At 49.5% G+C, this 19,786-nt stretch overlaps 1 protein-coding gene across 2 annotated transcripts in view; it reads right to left on the bottom strand.

Moving 5' to 3' along the window:
- Positions 1-4,486: 4,486 nt before the first annotated feature.
- Positions 4,487-19,786, bottom strand: part of FREM1 (FRAS1 related extracellular matrix 1) — a 91,680-nt gene continuing 76,380 nt past the window's right edge. For both annotated transcript variants that reach the window (XM_065406895.1, XM_065406896.1), the window contains exons 35-36: positions 5,784-5,869; positions 4,487-4,686 (exon numbers count right to left, since the gene is read on the bottom strand). In XM_065406895.1, coding sequence (XP_065262967.1) covers positions 4,487-4,686; positions 5,784-5,869 — 286 coding nt within the window. The remainder of the gene's footprint in view (positions 4,687-5,783; positions 5,870-19,786) is intronic.

Genomic DNA, 19,786 nt, shown 5'->3' with positions numbered 1-19,786 from the left:
TCCCGGCCCCGGCCAAGTGCCCGCACCCCCGGCCCCTGCCGAGCACCGCGCCGGCCCCCGGCCCCGCACCGCCGGGCCCTACCTCCCTATTTTCCCAGACATGTCCGGCTTTTTGGGATTTCCCCCCGGACGGGGATTTGAGGCCCAAAAAGCCGGACATGTCCGGGAAAATCTGGACGTATGGTAACCCTAACTAACAATCCCTTGAGCCATCCAGTGCTTTCATTGACCTGGTTTGGATTCATTACATTCTTTGAACCTCAGTATCCTTGCGAGAAATACAAAAGCTGTTCAAATTCTATCCTTGAATGTAAGGAAAGACCAAAGAGAATTCAGATATTATGAAATGATTTAAATCAGGGGTCGGCAACCTTTCAGAAGTGGTGTGCCGAGGCTTCATTTATACACTCTAATTTAAGGCTTTGCGTGCCAGTAATACATTTTAACGTTTTTTAGAAGGTCTCTCTCTAAGTCTATATATTATATAACCAAACTACTGTTATATATAAAGTAAACAAGGTTTTCAAAATGTTTCAGAAGCTTTATTTAAAATTAAATTAAAACGCAGATCTTATCAGTTTAGTGTGATCCTTGCCCTTGCTTTTCCTTGCTGAGTTTTCCAATGTCTGGCACGTATTTGGATACTTTAAGCTGCGCACAGGCTTCTGAGTGATCAGTTGTTAACCAGCTGGCAGCAGGTCAGTGGCTGGAACCCCAGATCGGCAGCTGAGGTGAGTGGAGCTGGCTGCTGGTAGGGCTGAGCAGGGCCGGAGGCCTGGACCCTGTCTGGCAGGGGGCCTGCGCTGGAACTCCAACTGGAAGCAAGGTGAGTGGGGCTGCAGAGGGGACCCAGGCTGGCAAGGGGCCAGCAGCCAGAACCCCAGAGCAGCGACTGAGCGGCTCAGCCCGCTGCTGCTCTGGGGTTCCGGCCCCCAGCTCCTGACAGCCGGGGTCTCAGCCCACTGCCAGCCTGGGGTTCCTTCACCCAGGCCAGCAGCGGGCGCTGAGTGGGGCCGGCGGCGGGACCCCGGCTGGCAAGGGGCCAGCAGCTGGAAACCCCAGAGTGGCGGCAGGCTGAGTGGCTCAGCCCGCCCCCGCTCTGGGGTTTCAGCCGCTGGCTCCTGCTAGCCGGGGTCTCAGCCTGCTGCCAGCCTGGGGTTCCTTCACCCAGGCCAGCAGGTGCTGAGTGGGACCGTGGCGGGACCCAGCTGGCAAGGGGTCAGCAGCGGGAAACCCCAGAGCGGCGGCAGGCTGAGCGGCTCAGCCTGTCCCCGCTCTGGGGTTTCGGCTGCTGGCTCCTGCTAGCCGGGGTCTCAGCTCGCTGTCAGCCTGGGGTTCCTTCACCCAGGCCAGCAGCAGGCGCTGAGTGGGACCGGCGGCGGGACCTCGGCTGGCAAGGGGCCAGCAGCGGGAACCCCAGAGCGGGGGCGGGCTCAGCCCGCCGTCGCGTGCCATCAAAAATCGGGTCGCGTGCCACCTTTGGCACGCGTGCTATAGGCTGCCGACCCCTGATTTAAATGGTGCTTATATCTAAACATTCACAATACCTTGGAAATAAAATTTTTAGCTGTATTATTGTATAGAAAAAAGAATCTAGCGAGGCTATTAAGCATATGCAGTTTGCATTTTTGTTGATGGAACTATCTTAAATCCTCTTCAATTACTTTAAGGCTGGTTTAAATGAGAGTGTGACACACATAGGGCTAAATCCTTCCCTGCTCATACTCAAGCACAACTCCCTTTGAGATCACTGGGGACTTCGCCTGTACAGTTATGCTGAAATCCAACTCTCCCAGCACAAAGCCTCATGATTAGCAGAGGGAACTAAGTGGGGTGGGTGATGGAATTTACAGATAGGAACACGTACAAAACCACAGAAAAGGAAGCAAGGCTGCTGCACAGTCTTCTGCACAGTTACTGCCATCTGTACTGCTACCCCTCTATTCTCCCAAGGTGGCAATAGGTGATTAGATTTGGTCATGCATGGCCTGCTTTGGCCTGGCCCCAACAGCCCCATCCATGTTGGCCTATTCCAAACTGGCACAGAGACCCCTCTGCAGAGTTCTGGGGGTGCTGATGCCCTCTGTGAGGTCACTCCATCCATTCTCCTTCCCTCCACACAGCCACACTGGGGAGCTTAAATGGTGCGGAAGGTTGTGTAGGCCTTTCACAGTTGAGTGACTTACACCCTCATTGTACTGCAGTATTGCTCACCTCTGATGTCATTTGGTTAGGTATTGAGGCAAAAAGGTTACCCTGAGAGACTCATTAGACACAGCAACTCTGTAGTGTATCCAGTACACTACATTAAGAAGTTATTTTTCTAGTTTTTGTTCCAATTAAATTGTGAGTTTTTAAAAACTCTCTCAGAAATAAACTTAAATTTTAAAAAAGGCGTCAAATCCCTAAGGATTGTACTTGCAATTGGGTCCAGGTGGGCAGATCCAATTAGGATCTAAAGTCTTTGGGGTTGGATTGTGGCTGGACATAAGAACGGCCATACTGGGTCAGACCAAAGGTCCATCCAGCCCATTATCCTGTCTACCAACAGTGACCAATGCCAGGTGCCCCAGAGGGAGTGAACCTAACAGGTAATGATCAAGTGATCTCTCTCCTGCCATCCATCTCCACCCTCTGACAAACAGAGGCTAGGGACACCATTCCTTACCCATCCTGGCTAATAGCCATTAATAGACTTAACCTCCATGAATTTATCTAGTTCTCTTTTAAACCCTGTTATAGTCCTAGCCTTCACAACCTCCTCAAGCAAGGAGTTCCACAGGTTGACTGTGCGCTGTGTGAAGAAGAACTTCCTTTTATTTGTTTTAAACCTGCTGCCCATTAATTTCATTTGGTGGCCCCTAGTTCTTATATTATGGCAACAAGTAAATAACTTTTCCTTACTCACTTTCTCCACACCACTCATTATTTTATATACCTCTATCATATCCCCCCTTAGTCTCCTCTTTTCCAAGCTGAAAAGTCCTAGCCTCTTTAATCTCTCCTCATATGGGACCCGTTCTAAACCCCTAATCAATTTAGTTGCCCTTCTCTGAACCTTTTCTAATGCCAGTATATCTTTTTTGGGATGAGGAGACCACATTTGTATGCAGTATTCAAGATGTGGGCATACCATGGATTTATATAAGGGCAATCAGATATTCTCCGTCTTATTCTCTATCCCTTTTTGAATGATTCCTAACATCCTGTTTGCTTTTTTGACCGCCGCTGCACACTGCGTGGACATCTTCAGAGAACTATCCACAATGACTCCAAGATTTCTTTCCTGATTAGTTGTAGCTATTAGTCCCCATCATATTGTATGTATAGTTGGGGTTATCTTTTCCAATGTGCATTACTTTACATTTATCCATATTAAATTTCATTTGCCATTTTGTTGCCCAATCACTTAGTTTTGTGAGATCTTTTTGAAGTTCTTCAGTCTGCTTTGGTCTTAACTGTCTTGAGCAGTTTAGTATCATCTGCAAACTTTGCCACCTCACTGTTTACCCCTTTCGCCAGATCATTTATGAGTAAGTTTAATAAGATTGGTCCTAGGACTGACCCTTGGGGAACACCGCTAGTTACCACTCTCCATTCTGAAAATTTACCATTTATTTATTTATTATTGTGCAGGTGGGCAAGGTGAGGAGAAGACAAAAGCAGACTTCCTTCCCCATGGTGCTCCTGCACTGTGGGCCTGATCCAACTCCCACTGAGATTCTTCCCATGGACTCCAGTGAGTTCTGGATCAGGTACCATGCTAGGACAGCAATGATAGAAGCACTCGCATCCCTAACAGCAACCCAATATCAGCAACAGAGCTCACTCTGCAGATGAGCCCATTACCCCTCCCCCCACCACTTCTCTCCCTATAACTGCAAGTGAAAACAAAGCTAATAGAACTGTAAATCTGTAGGTTTTATTGCTGCTGAATTCAAACAACAGACAATTTACATTCACCAGTCATGGAACTTGCAAGTTGACTGTTGTGTTCGTTTATTTTTGTTTAAAAATAAATGAATAAATTTACATGGCAATTAGGTGTAAGACCTAAGGCTTTAGTCTTCAGTGTAACAAAATGTGGGCATCTCATTAGAACAAATGACAGATCCAAATGCTGTGGCGGTGTTTGAAAACTGAAATTGGATTCAGATCTGAATTTTGCAAGTGGCCCCTATTGTTGTAATGAGCTCAAACCTAAACCAAGAACCAAACATTCTGAAACTTGGTGGTGCTTGAATTCTGGATCTATACTGAGTCTTTCTCTAATGAGAACCTATTTGCCCACCCCTTCCTTGCTATGCTTAGCACTATGCTACCGCATTCACTTGATTTGACTCTAATATACCACAGCAGGAGTATAAAAATAAACCCTGATGATAATGAAGTTTCTTTTCTACACTTATACCCTCAGAATACTGCAAATATAAGTTAAACATTCTGAGCACAAGAAAGGCCAGATGGGTATGAGTGTCAGTTTTGTTTACAGCTTTCTTGAGCAGATATAGTTGTGCCTATTACCCTTCCTACAGTCTTTAGCTTGCCATTTCCCTCGCCTCTGCACCAAAACACAATTCTTTCCTTGCTTTGAAAGGCGAGATGGACTTCTTCTCCAGTTTGTGAAGGTGACAGGTTCTCCTCCATGCCACTCCCAATGGCCAGGATTAACTTGGTCATTAAAGCCTAATATGAATCAAAAAGATCAAGTCAGTGATATGCATTTCACCTGCAGTCTGAAGCCTTCTGCTACAAAAGAAAGCCTATTCTTCTATTTCTCTAGTGAGAAGTACACAGAAGACTGTTTTGAAGGAAGAGAGCCAGAGCCAGAGCCATCCCTTGGGTAGGGCAAATCGGGAGCTTTGGGGGGTCCCGTGGGCCAGTGCGATTGGCCGGCGCGGTCGGTCCCAGAAGAGACAAATCCATCAGTTCCACACCAGGACCTGCACCCCCCTAGGGACAGCCCTGAAGAGAGCACACCAGGACTGCAAGTAAAATACAGTGTGACTTCTGGTAAGGCAACTAGCATCATATGAACAAGGAGACAGCATCCTTTCCCTTACTGTCACCCACCCCAAAATCTCTCCATTTCTCTAGACTTTATGTCCAAGTTTTTCTTGTGATATTTATCTTAATTTCCCTAGTAAGCATATTCTAGTCAAGAATGCAGCTTCAAACTTTATCCCAGCCCCCTTGTGAAAACAAATTCCTGTCAGCCTTTTAACATTCATACGGGCCTTGTCTAGACTAAGAAAATAGTTCATGTCTGAAAAACATGTTGGCTAACAATTTTAAACATGTCTTTTCACCTAGTGCAGGCACAGCTTACCACCTTTAAAGCGTTAGTTGGTTCACCCCAAACACATAAATAGTGTTTAAAATAGTATTAGCTAAGATATTCAGACATATCCTATTTTCCTAGTCTAGACAAGGCCCCAGATGGAAATATATGAACTCACTAAATTTGTTAAGCCTGATTATCCGCTCCATTACAACAGCTTTATACCACTGAGGTCAATGGAGTTGCACTAGTGTAAAACTGATCATCCAGCGGGGGTGGGGGGCCGGGTGAGAAATTAAGATGAAATACCTCTCTATGTTACAGATTTGCAGGACTGGAACTTTCCTTTTATACATTTCTCTAAGTATTCAATAAAAGCAATTTAAGGAAAAAGGACAATGGACCAGATGGACAGTTGGTCTGTGTTCCTATGTTCCAAAGTAAAGCTCATAGACACTAGTGTCTCTGGGAGACAATCATATTTAACATTTTGTATACTTGCCTATCCAAAAGGGTTTCCTTCCACTGAAGTCCCACAGCCACTGCATGTGTTGTTTCGTGACCACACTTGCTAGACTTCCAAGGTATCTAGGTTCAAAAAGAGAGGATGGAATAATCAGAATTATCCATGGTGAGACTTCTTTCCAATTGACTTTTCTATGAGTGTTTATTCTACCATAAAGACACATATTACAATTTCACATGAAAACTGACATTTGGATCAAAGAATACCCTTTACACAGGTTTATTTTTAAAACTCATGTCCATCTGGACAGACTGTGTAGTCACTAATCAATTACTTAAAGGTAATAGATATTATATACTCATATGTGATATTTTAAACCCAATGTTAATTCTTTCACAAGAAATTCTTTAACGTGGACTTAAAAGTACATGCAGTTTTTTTGGTAGGTGGATTGTTTTGCAAACAAGAGTTGTTTTTTTTGTAACAGTAAGCTAAGGTCCATCTACCCTACAAACACAACCATGTTGAGGAATCTGGTCACATTATCCATTTTGTAGTGCAAACTCTCTTTTAACCATGCCCCTGGAACTATGCTAAAGCCTTGGATAAATAAAGGCAAAAATCTCATTTACACTTCAAAATGGAACTGTTATAACTGGATCAGGGGACAACTGGAGTATAAACAGATAGATTCCTGACACAGTTGAAACTGTAGTATAGATGAGGCTTAAATATCTTTAATAAAGTCCTAGCAGAAATTTTTAAGACTTGTTTGATTTACAGTGTCTTCCACTTAATTCAATCAGCAGTTGAGCTGGGTCTCTGCTTACATATGTTCTAAACCTTGGAACCGAATCATTTAATTTAACAGCAGTATAATCCTTTGATTGGTTCATGAAAATTCAGTAAAACTAAATCACTGGCACTAGAAAGTTGCTTCACCAAGTGCTACAAACCTGTGATATACACCCTAGTGCTCATAGCAATGAGATCAACCTCTTATTTCAATCCAAATAATAGAAACACCTGATTGCAGCCAGAAGAAAGCACTGGTGTGGCTATAATAAAATCTAATCTCAAGAGAGGTCCCTTGCAAATACTGATTTAAAAATCATGCTTGTATGAAACGACATTTCTAATCATTACATGTAGTCAGGGCTCTAGACACACTGTAAGAAAATGAGAACAGTTCTGAAAGTGCGTGTATGATAATAGCATTAACCTAGGCTGGGCTCCAGACAGGCAGGAAATGACAATATAATAGTATTTATGGAGCTAAATGTAAATCTAACTAAACCCTAATTAAAAAGTCTCTACTGAAGAGGACATACTACTTTATTTAAAATACACACAACACTCATTGTGGTGCCAAATATGTCCATTTACATTTTTTTCTGTGTGCTTTAAAATCTATTCCATGCATTCAAAAGCATCCATCACCTCAGCGCAATCAATCCCAACTAAGCAAACATTTCAGTTAAATGGTGCCTTCCGAGGGTGGTCACGGCAATATGCAAGGCATTCAGCATAAAGGAGAGAGTTTAGATCCTTTCTCTAGTGCATTAGGGCAGCTTTGTACCAAACTAAAACTGCCCAATAGCCAGTTTAACCAGGTACAGGAAGGATCCCTACAGCATAGGGGGATCCTTGAGTGGTGCAGAGCAGCTGCAACAGACTCTGCATCACATACCCTTAGGATGACCAGATGTCCTGATTTTATAGGGACAATACCGATTTTTGTGTCTTTTTCTTATATACGCTCCTATTACCCCCCACCCCCATCCCGATTTTTCACACTTGCTGTCTGGTCACCCTACATACCCTATGGCCAGCAGAGGAGGAATGGTTGGGGCAACTCCATACTGCTGGCTAGCCCAGGCTGTCATATCTCATTTGGGGCCATTAGCACCAATACTAGTTCACACAGCCAGACACACAGCTGGCCCAAGATCAAGGGAGTGTCAAAGGCATTGAGCAGCTCCCAGACATAGCCTTAGATCTGTTTTTAATTTTTTGTATTATGGTAGCACGTAGGAACCCCAGTCACAGACCAGGACCCAAATGTGTTAGGTGCTATACAAACACAGCAAAAAGATGGTCCCTGCCCTGAAGAGCTACAATCTGAGTTATGAGCTCTGGCTGTTAGTAAGTTTTATTTAAACGCTAATGCATGGAGGGTGCAAATAGATTTCAGGTCAATGGAAGAGAGGCCCTGATTTTCCTGTACAATCCAGACCCTTTGTGTCACTCAGGCTAGGTCTACACTACAGCGGGGGGTCGACCTAAGATACGCAACTTCAGCTACGTGAATAGCGTAGCTGAAGTGGCGTATTTTAGGTCGACTTACCTGGCTGTGAGGACGGCGGCAAGTTGACCGCTGCCGCGCCGCCGTCGACTCCGCTACCGCCTCTTGCCGCGGTGGATTTCCGGAGTCGACGGCAGAGCCATCGGGGATCGATTTTACCGCGTCTTCACTAGACGCGATAAGTCGATCCCCGATAGACCGATTGCTACCCGCCGATCCGGCGGGTAGTGAAGACGTGCCCTCAGGCAGTGCAAAGTGCATGGCCCCCATAAAATTCCCCTTATGGAGGGGAGCTCCCTAGTGGAGGGAGGAAGGAGGGGGCTCCCATGCAAGCAGAGCTCTGCTACACTGCTCCTCAACTGATGCAATGTCCCCAAGGGCATAAACTGGAACAGCATCCTAGGCTGCTCTAACTACTGTTGGGTCTGGGCCAGTGCAGAATCAGGGAACTGTAAAGGAGTTCTCCTCCCCTCATGCCAACAGGAGCTTGGAGGCAGGGGAGAATTGAGCCGAGAGAATCAGATTCATAAACAGTTCTTTGACAAGTGTTGAAAACATTCTGTTACTCAAATGGAAGGTTTCCTTTCCACTGAGCAACCCTCTTTGTTGTGTATTAAACATTCTTCAGTGACCCATGCATTGTCATGTCTACATTGTCTGACTGAGAACAATACCATGCAATTAGTGTGGCAGAAATGATGCAAGTTTGGCGGGGCAATTAGCTGTTTTTATATCACACCAACATGACACAGAACGATTCTGTTTCAAGGGAAGCATTTTATTATGAAATTTCATGACTTGTCGCTGTTGAGGGGCTGAACAAATAGGTTCATATGCCATCCAGAGGGCAGATTCTAATGGGCGAGTGTCATGTTTATGTCAAAACCCAATGCTGAAACATGAACCCTGTCACTTTGTAGCTAAACCCCAAATCTGAATGTCTTCAGGTCCATTACTCCCTAATGGTCAGTCCTGTCAGAATGAAGATATGGACAATCCTACGCACTGTAAAAGTATTAATGGACCATATTATGCCTTAGGATCTGTATTTATGGCTCCTAAGTGGAATCCAAATGTGGCCCAGTATTTTCAGCTGAGACTGCTGCTATTAATTTGTTTGCACTGTCTCCAGTTACAAATGGAAGGTATCTGGTGCAAGGATGTTTTCAGAAAGGGTCATTAATTCAGCAATTAACTCCCTTATCCTGAGGTGTGGTCGACATACAGTTTTTGTACCAGTATAAAAACTACATTTGTTAGGGGTGTGATTTTCTTTATCATTATAGTTATACCAGTACAACTGCTAGTGTGGATACTGGCACATTTTTGCCAGTCTAACTGCACCCATATTAACCACTTTAACTACACCTCTGACCCGACATAACGCGACCTGATATAACATGAATTCGGATATAACGCGGTAAAGCAGTGCTCCGGGGTGGCGGGGCTGCGCACTCCGGCGGATCAAAGCAAGTTCGATATAATGCGGTTTCACCTATAATGCGGTAAGACTTTTTGGCTTCCGAGGACAGCGTTATATCGGGGTATATCAGTATAGTTAAACTTCTGTATAACTTCTGTGCTTACACAAGGCCTGAGTGTGTTGCTCTTCCAGGGACTCTGCAAGGTGTATTTATCTATCCAAGTTTGGTTTTCAACCTTTTTTCATTTGGAGACCCATAACAATTTTTGAATGGAGGTGCAGACCTCTTTGGAAATCTTAGACATAGTCTGTGGACCCCAGGGGTCTGCAGACCACAGGTTGAAAACCACTGGGGTAGAATATACAGGGTACATTTTTTTTTCTTTAAAGGGAATTAACCTTAGTTGGAGTCTTACTGCCATTGAGCCAGCAAGATTGTAGCTTAACTTTTTAAAAAAAATTGTATATCCATCAACACAGTTTCTTATAAAATTGGGGGGGGAAAGTAAATAATCCACAGAGTAGTTCTCCCAGATGAAAACCTGGTAGTGTAATGATGTTTTATAGTGTTCTGAAACTGGCTGTTTCATCTGTAAACACATTACAGATCAAACATCACCAGTAAAATAACGAGGAGCTATGCATGCATTACTTTGGGAATGAAACGGCTGATCTGTTCCAGTAACAGAAATAAGAGAATAGAAAAATAAAACCATTTATTAACTTATCTTCCAATCAGCACTTCAAAATGAATGAAACATCTTCTGAGACTGGGACCTGCACATCTGTAAGCCATTTGCAGTAGAGGGGGGAGGAGCGCTCATTTAACATGATAAAGCCTCCTCAAACTGAAGTATCCAGCTTTAATTAAATTATCACGGCTCATCATGAGAGATTTGTTTGCATGTTAGTTAGCTGATAGAGTTGGACTCTTCCTCTTGGTGTTCCATACCATCACTTAACCTCCTTAAATTTTCATATTACACACAACTTTCCAGCAGGAAAGGAGTCCCTGCAGCTACTCACACACACAAGGTGGACTTCCCAGAGAACAGAGGTCTGACTAATATAGTTTAGGGAGGGTTCCCTCCCAGCTAGTTGAATGTTAAAGGGATTTCAGAGAGAAGATAATCAGGATCTGCTGGCCTGACAGCTTTGTTCGGGATGTTGTCTGGAGGAGGACAGGAAAAGGGTCATTATATGGCTCATATTACTCACCAGGCAAAACAAAGTCATAATGAATGCGAGAGCATGTTGTTGCCAATATAAATACAACCAGGGGAAAACTACCTCAAACAGCAGAGCTCAGGAGAGGGAGCAAAGCTCTTTCTGACCTTCCCAGCATGGCAGCAATAGGGTTGGACAGGATCTACACCCTCCCCCCTCCCCCCCCCCCTTCACTTGCAGGTAGGGAGGAAGTACACTGCATTGCCAACCTCAAGCTTTCAAAAGATCACCAACCAGATCCATTGAAATCATGAAATTAACAAAAATGAGGTTTATTTTCTTTGCCTTCTGGTTTCTGAACCTTTAGGGTGCACTTGGGTTGCACTTTTCCAGCTTTTCTCTACAGCCAGGGGGTCTAGCAACTTGCTTTTTAAAAATGGAAGCTAAGACTGATGTAATCACTTGGGTCCAGGAGCTGGAAAAGACGGTTACTCACCGTTGTAACTGTTGTTCTTCGAGATGTGTTGCTCATATCCATTCCAATTAGGTGTGCGCGCGCCGCGTGCACGATCGTCGGAGAATTTTCTACCCTAGCAACACCCAGTGGGTCGGCTGTGGAGCCCCCTGGAGTGGCGCCTTCATGGCGCTGGATATATACCCCAGCCGACCCAGCGCCCCCTCAGTTGGGGGGGAGGGATAGCTCAGTGGTTTGAGCATTGGCTTGCTAAACCCAGGGTTGTGAGTTCAATCCTTGAGGGGGCCACTTAGGGATCTGGGGCAAAATCAGTACTTGGTCCTGCTAGTGAAGGCAGGGGGCTGGACTTGATGACCTTGCAAGGTCCCTTCCAGTTCTAGGAGATAGGATATCTCCATTAATTTATTTATTTTTTATTTTTTATTTATTTAGTTCCTTCTTGCCGGCTACTCCGACAGTGGGGAAGGGGGGCGGGTTTGGAATGGATATGAGCAACACATCTCGAAGAACAACAGTTACAACGGTGAGTAACCGTCTTTTCTTCTTCGAGTGCTTGCTCATATCGATTCCAATTAGGTGACTCCCAAGCCTTACCTAGGTGGTGGGGTCGGAGTGAGACATTGCTGTGTGCAAAACCGCTGACCCGAATGCAGCATCGTCTCTGGATTGCTGTACCAGTGCATAGTGAGCGGCGAATGTGTGGACTGACGACAAAACTGCAGCTCTACAAATGTCCTGGATCGGGACTTGAGCCAGGAAGGCAGTCGAGGAGGCCTGGGCCCTCGTGGAGTGAGCGGTGAGGCGCGGCGTCGGGACACCGGCCAGGTCGTAGCAAGCACGAATACAGGACGTGATCCAAGAGGACAGGCACTGTGAGGAGACCGGTGAGCCTTTCATCCGGTCGGCCACTGCAACGAAGAGTTGTGTCGTCTTCCTAAACGGCTTTGTACGGTCAATATAGAAAGCCAGGGCCCTGCGTACGTCCCAAGAATGCAAACGCTGGTCTTGGCGAGTAGCGTGCGGCTTAGGATGGAAGACCGGGAGAAATATATCCTGGTTCACGTGAAAAGGTGAGACTACTTTGGGAAGAAAGGCAGGGTGGGGGCGAAGCTGCACCTTGTCCTTATGGAAAACAGTGTATGGGGGCTCGGACGTAAGCGCCCTGAGTTCAGAAACGCGCCGTGCTGAGGTGATGGCTACAAGGAAGGCTGTCTTCCAGGATAGGTACATGAGTGAACAGGTAGCCAATGGCTCGAACGGAGGCCCTGTGAGCTTGGAGAGAACCAGGTTGAGATCCCACGTCGGAACCGGCTGGCGTTGCTGTGGGTACAGTCGGTCTAAGCCCTTGAGGAATCTAACGACCATTGGGTTAGAGAAAACCGAGGAAGCGAGTTCTCCTGGGTGGAACGCCGAAATAGCGGCGAGGTGAACCCTGATCGAAGATATCACCAAGCCCTGCTGTTTTAGGGATAGGAGATATTCAAGTATGAGGGGAATAGGTGCCTGCAAGGGGGACGTGGCTCGCTGCTCGCACCAACAGGAGAACCGTTTCCACTTGGCTAAGTAAGTGGTCCGTGTAGAGGGCTTTCTACTTCCCAGCAGAATCTGTTGGACGGACTGCAAGCATTGCCGCTCTGTCTGATTCACCCATGGAGCATCCATGCCGTGAGGTGGAGCAATTGCAGGTCGGGGTGACATAGTCGGCCGTGGTCCTGAGAGATGAGATCTGGACACAAGGGAAGTGTGATCGGGGTTTGAACCGATAGCTCCAACAGTGTGGTGTACCAGTGCTGCCTTGGCCAAACTGGAGCGACTAGAATTACCCGTGCCTGGTCTCTGCAGAGCTTGAGCAGTACCCTGTGGACCAGTGGAAATGGAGGGAAAGCGTAGAACAGGTGGTCTTTCCAGGGTAGAAGGAACGCGTCCGACAGAGAGCCCAGAGCTCGCCCTTGTAGGGAGCAGAATGCATGGCACTTCCTGTTGGCTCGAGATGCAAACAGGTCGACCTGGGGAAATCCCCACCTCTGGAAGACGGAATAGATGATGTCTGGGCGAATTGACCACTCGTGTGTCTGGAAGGACCTGCTGAGACGGTCCGCTAGTGTATTCTGGACTCCAGGAAGAAACGATGCCGTGAGATGTATCGAGTGGGCGATGCAGAAGTCCCACAGGCGAATGGCCTCTTGGCACAGAAGCGACGAGCAGGCTCCTCCTTGCTTGTTGATGTAAAACATGGCCGTGGTGTTGTCGGTGAGAACTAACACACAACGGCCCTGTAGGAGATTGAGAAATGCCTGGCACGCCAGGCGCACCGCCATCAGCTCTCGAACATTGATGTGCAGGGCTAGTTGGGGTGCGGTCCACAGGCCCTGGGTATGGTGCTCCCCGAGGTGAGCGCCCCATCCTAGAGATGAAGCGTCTGTGACCAGGTGTAGGGAGGGTTGTGGGGCGTGAAACGGCACTCCTGCGCAAACCGCCTTGTGATCCAGCCACCGGGTGAGGGAGGTCAAGACTGAGCTCGGAACCGTGACCACCATGTTTAGGTTGTCCCGATAAGGACGGTACACCGATGATACCCAGGCCTGAAGTGGGCGAAGCCGCGGTCTGGCATGCCTGGTTACGTAAGTGCAAGAGGCCATGTGACCCAACAGGGCAAGGCACGTCCTTATCGTGGTAATCGGAAAGGCCCTGAGCCCTCGAATGACGCTTGTGATGGTATGAAAGCGACTGTCTGGTAGAATAGCTCAGGCACGTCTGGAGTCTAGGACTGCTCCAATAAATTCTATCCTCTGGGTTGGCTCTAGAGTGGATTTCTCTTTGTTGAGTAGAATGCCCAACTCGTGGAATGTTTGTATTATTATGTGGACGTGAGCTTGAACTTGGTCTCTGGTGCGGCCGCGTACTAGCCAGTCGTCTAAGTAGGGGAACACCTGTATCCCTTGTCGACGAAGGTATGCTGCCACGACAGCCATACATTTTGTGAACACTCTGGGAGCCGAGGACAAGCCGAAGGGAAGGACTGCAAATTGGTAGTGCACCTTGTTTACGACAAATCGCAGGAAGCGCCTGTGAGGCGGATAGATCGCTATATGAAAATATGCGTCCTTCATGTCGAGGGCGGCGAACCAGTCTCCAGGATCCAGGGAAGGGATAATGGTCCCCAACGATACCATGCGGAACTTCAACTTTACTATGAATTTGTTGAGTCCGCGTAAGTCTAAGATGGGTCGCAGACCCCCTTTTGACTTGGGGATCAGGAAGTAGCGGGAATAAAACCCCCTGCCCCTTAACTCTGGCGGAACCTCCTCTATGGCCCCCATAGAGAGGAGCCCAAAAACCTCCTGTGTAAGGAGATGCTCGTGAGAAGGGTCCCTGAAGAGGGACGGGGAGGGGAGGTGGGAGGGGGGGGACGAAGAAAACTGGAGAGCGTATCCCCTCTCCACCGTGCGAAGGACCCAACGGTCCGAGGTTATAAGGGACCAAGCACGGTGGAAACGGGAGAGGCGATCCCGAAAGGAGGGAGCTGGATCCTGGGTAGTGGCTGGGGCGCCGTCCTCGACCACACCTTCAAAAGTTCTGCCTAGGGCCTGAAGGTGGCCTAGGCGGCCCCTGGTTCTGACCGGGTTGAGGGCCGGTCGACCTTCGCCTACCACCTCGGCCCCGCCTTCTGGCGAAGTCCTGTCTCTGACGAGGCGGGGGAGGGTAGAACCTTTGAGGCTGGGGCCTAAAGGGTCTGCGCTGGGTCCCTGGGACATGCATCCCCAGGGAGCGCATGATCGTTCTCGAGTCCTTGAGGCTCTGCAGCCGAGAGTCCGTCTTCTCTGAGAACAGCCCGTGGCCCTCAAAGGGTAAATCCTGCAGGGTCTGCTGCAGTTCCAGCGGCAAGCCCGAGACCTGGAGCCAGGAGACTCGCCGCATGGCGATACCTGAGGCCAGCGTCCTCGCGGCCGAGTCCGCTATGTCCAAGGAGGCCTGTAAGGAGATCCGTGCCACCTTCTTACCCTCCTCCACTAGGGCCCCGAACTCTTCCCTTGAGTCTTGGGGGACCAACTCTTTAAATTTCCCCATAGAGTTCCAGGAATTAAAGTTGTAGCGGCTCAAGAGCGCCTGCTGGTTAACCGCTCTGAGTTGTAGCCCTCCCGCTGAATACACCTTACGCCCAAACAAAGGGAAGCACTTAGCGTCCTTCGATTTGGGCGCTGCAGCCTGCTGGCCGTGACGCTCCCGTGCGTTCACCGATGACACCACTAGTGAACACGGTTGGGGATGAGTATATAGGTACTCGTAGTCCTTGGACGGGACAAAGTACTTCCTTTCCACCCCTCTGGCTGTGGGTGGAATAGAGGCAGGAGTTTGCCATATTGTAGTGGCGTTAGCCTGAATCGTGCGTATCAGAGGTAATGCCACCCTGGATGGGGCATCACCGAGAGGATGCTCACCACCGGGTCCTGTACTTCTACTATCTCCTCCGCCTGGAGATCCATATTACGCGCCACCCTACGTAATAGGTCCTGGTGGGCACGAAGATCTATCGGGGGCGGACCTGTGGCGGTTGTGCCCGCCACCGCCTCATCTGGGGAAGATGAGGAGGATGCCTCAGGTGGCAAGGGGTCCAATGGCGGGTCCTGCTCCAGGGGTCCCTGAAGCGGAGCGTCGCCTGCCCCTGGGTCCAGGGCCTCAGGTGGTGTAGGCACGGGAGCCTCCATGCCCCCTGGGGGAGATAGTGGCCTCCGGGACCCTGGGCTCAGAGTGTGCCGAGCGAGAGGCTGATGGTGGAGCCCCCTGCGCCTGGTGATACGCCCACGGGGTCCAGAACGACCAGTGCGCAGGTCCCTGTGCAGGGTCCTCGGCCACCTCCTGCCAGTGGCCCAAGTCAGCCGCAGCAGCCTGACCCTGAGGAGGGTATGCCGATCTGGAGGCCCCATCGGAGGAACGAGATGCTGATCTCGAGGGCCAAGGCGGTGCCGAACGCGTCGAAATCGGCTCAGGATGATACGGTGCCGATCGGTGCCGGTCCTGAGGTGATCGGTCCCTGCTCGGTGCCGGTGAGCGGTACCGGGATCGGTGCCGGTGGCCATGCCGGTGCCGAGATCCGGATCTTGACCTAGACGACGACGACCGCGAGTAGACCTGGTACCGGGAGTGGCCCCTCGAACTCGAGCGGCGCTCGTACCGGTGCCGAGAACTACATCTGGAGTCCGATCGGTACCGATGATCGTGACGGTGCCGAGACGTAGAGCGGTGCCGCGAAGAAGATCTTGGCCGCGAGTACGACCGGTGCCGAGGCGATAGTCGGCGCCGGGACTGCGAGCGGTGTCGGGACCTGCTCCGAGACCTGGAGCGGTGCCGTGAGTCCACGTCCGGAGACGGCGGGCGCACCAGGGCAGGCTTGCCCCTGGATTGTACTGCGCGAGGAGCCGACGGTGCCGGAGGTTGGGGCGGTGCCGGCTCCGTGAGAGCAATAAGGTCTCTCGCCGTCGCGAAGGTCTCTGGAGTGGAAGGAAGACAAGGCTCCACCGCCGACCGAGGTGGTGATTCAGTCCGCACCGGACTCAACGGCCGCGGTGCCGGAGTCGATGCTGTAGCAGGCACTTGCTTCTGGCGGTCCAAAGGCGGACGCGGCTCTACCCCCGGCACCGGGGGAGCCGGCGTCTTCAGGACAGCAGTCTCCTGCGCCTTGCGGGACTTCTTGTGTCCCGGAGACAGGGACCGGCGCCGAGGCCCCTGTGGCGGGCGCGGTGCCGAAGGAGGCCGGTGCCGTGAGGCCTTGTCCGATTCTGCCCGCGGTGCAGTACCGGTCGGTGCCGCAGGGGCGCTGTGCACCGAGGCGCTCGGTGCTGGGGCAGGGCACGCCGAGGGAGGATCCGGGCTAAGTGCCGCCTCCATGAGGAGCTGCCTAAGCTTAAAGTCACGCTCCTTTTTGGTTCTCGGTCTGAAGGCCTTACAGATCTTACACTTATCTGTCTCATGGGACTCTCCGAGGCACTTCAGACACGAGTCGTGCGGATCACTCGTGGGCATAGGCTTAGCACAGGACGCGCACGGCTTAAAGCCAGGAGCCTTGGGCATGAGCCCGGCTATGCGCCGGGGGGAAAAGGGGGGAGAACAACCCCCTTAACCCCCGCTAACTATTTATAACTATTAAAAACTAAAATGAATAACTATCTAACTATCTAACACTATACAACAACTATAATTACAACTATCTACAGTGATAACAGGATAAGCTAGGGAGAGGGGAGAACAGCTATGCCGCGCTCCACAGTTCCAACGACCGTCAGGGGCGGTAAGAAGGAACTGAGGGGGCGCTGGGTCGGCTGGGGTATATATCCAGCGCCATGAAGGCGCCACTCCAGGGGGCTCCACAGCCGACCCACCGGGTGTTGCTAGGGTAGAAAATTCTCCGACGATCATGCACGCGGCGCACGCACACCTAATTGGAATCGATATGAGCAAGCACTCGAAGAAGAACTTTAACAACACCACCATGAGACTCATGATAAAAATCGCCAAAGTTGGCCACACTAGGTGACATTTTAGTAAGGATAGGTGAATTGGTCTGGATGGTATAAGAACCAAGACCTAACCTTTGCCAGTTATCCAGAGCAGACTCAAACTGTCATGAAGGACTGGAATCAATTAAGAAGTACTTTATTCTCCATGCTCCCCCTGCTGCCCTCATTGCTCAAAACACGTTTCAATCCAGTCCCCCTTAACCTCTTTTCACCTCTGGCTCCTCTCTATTGTAACCTTTATATTACAGAATAGTTGCAGGGCCCAGATGAGTACGTGCTAGGCCCAATCCGCTTTCAATTCTTATGCAGTCTACCGCTCTCCACAATTTGTTACTCTCCAGCAGGGCTGCCAGAGTGGTCTGGAGCATTGCTCTACCACCGGAAATCTAGGATGGAGCTTTGCACTGGCACTTGAGAAAGCTATGCTCTGGCAGCTCTGCCTAGGTATTTTCAACGCCTCAGGGTAGATCTACATTGCATCTGGGAGGTGTGATTTGCAGCGGAGGTAAACTGACTTACGCTAGCTCAGCTTGAGCTAGCATGCTAAAATAGCTGCGTGGATGCTGCGGCATGGGCAGTGCCTCGGGCTAGCCACCCAAGTGCAGACCCAGGAGGTCAGGTGGGCTATGTCTCAGGCGGCTAGCCCAAGCCGCTGCCCGTGCTGCAACATCCACCCTGCTAAATTCAAGTGAGGGCCATAGACCTTCCTCTTCCCACCCCTTCACCCCCCAAAAACCTCAGAATTGGGAAGCAAGCTCAGAGGCCATTGCCCAAATCAAGGGATATAGGCTCATAGGACTTTAAGCTCAGAAGGGACCATTATCATCATCATCATCTAGTCTGACCTCCTGCACGTTGCAGGCCACAGAACCTCACCCGCCCAGTCCTGTAATAGATCCATAACCTCTGGCTGGGTTATTGAAGTCCTCAAATCATGATTTAAAGACTTCAAGTTACAGAGAATCCACCATTTACACTAGTTTAAACCTGCAAGTGACCCATACCCCATGCTGCAGAGGAAGACGAAAACTCCACAGGTTATCTGTCAATCTGACCCATGGGAAAATTCCTTCCCGACCCCCAATATGCCAATTAGTTAGACCCTGAGCATGAAGGAGGTAGCTCCAGTAATACGAATGAAGCAGGATGGGAGCAGAGCATAGAAGAGAGGGAGTAAAGGAAGGGGCCTCGGAGCTGGAGAAGCAGACGGGAGTGGGGTGGGTCATTCCTTAAGAGCCCTAAGAAGAGTTCTTTTGGAACTCTCTGGCTGCTGCCATTACGGCCCCAGTGCAGCAGTCCAAGGAGCAGCAATACTTGCACAGCCCCAGACCCAAGTGTGGGGAAAGGAGCAGAAGGAGTTGGGCACAGAGACAAGTTCTGGCCTCTGTTCTGCTCAGCTGCAGAGTCTGTCAGGGGCTCCAGGAGAAATAAGTCCCTAGAAGCAGGCAGTGCTTCCCAAGTTCTGTCCCCATACCCTTCCCGCTGTGCCGGCCCTCGTGCTGGGAGGTCTCTATGCCTGCTCCCTGCCTTTCCAAGGACAGCCCAGACCAGGGACTGTGGAACAGGGGTCCCAACACCAGGGATGTACCCTCACCTGGGACACAACCAACCCCTAACCTGGTTCCTCCCCAGCCACCTCTCCTGGGGTGAGCCTGGTCCTAACCATCCCTCACTCCAGTCATTCTCCATACCTCCCCAGCCAGTTGTAGCCCTCTGCCCCGCTCCATCCCATGTCAGCTCTGCTGTCCTGTATTTTCACCTCGCCACAACTGACTGCACAATTCTGCCACCATTATCCATGCCCCAAAGCTTCTTATCCAAGTTGGAATCAGCACTCAGAGGACTGCTATGGACAGAAAAGGATCCTGGAGAACCCTCAACTTGGGCTCTTGGGGAATGACCCTACACCTGTCTACTTCCCTAACTCCCTGGCCCCTTCCTTTACTCCTTTCTTCTCCTCTCCTGTTTCAGTTGACCTCTGTTTTTTTTACTCACAAAATTGTGAGCCCAATTAATGTCCCTTGGATGCATAAGTAACTTAAGTCTCTGGCTGTGCCCAGAAATACAATTTTTAGATGTTTAACTGAGTTAAGGCCCCCTTAAATTAAGGGTGAAAAATGTGGTCTCACCCTGTCTAAGCATGCTGTGATGCTT

This window comes from Emys orbicularis, chromosome 6 (genome assembly GCF_028017835.1).
Source record: "Emys orbicularis isolate rEmyOrb1 chromosome 6, rEmyOrb1.hap1, whole genome shotgun sequence".
NCBI classification, from domain to species: Eukaryota; Metazoa; Chordata; order Testudines; family Emydidae; genus Emys; species Emys orbicularis.
Note: the sequence above shows the minus strand (reverse complement) of the source record. Positions and strands in the feature narration are given on the sequence as shown.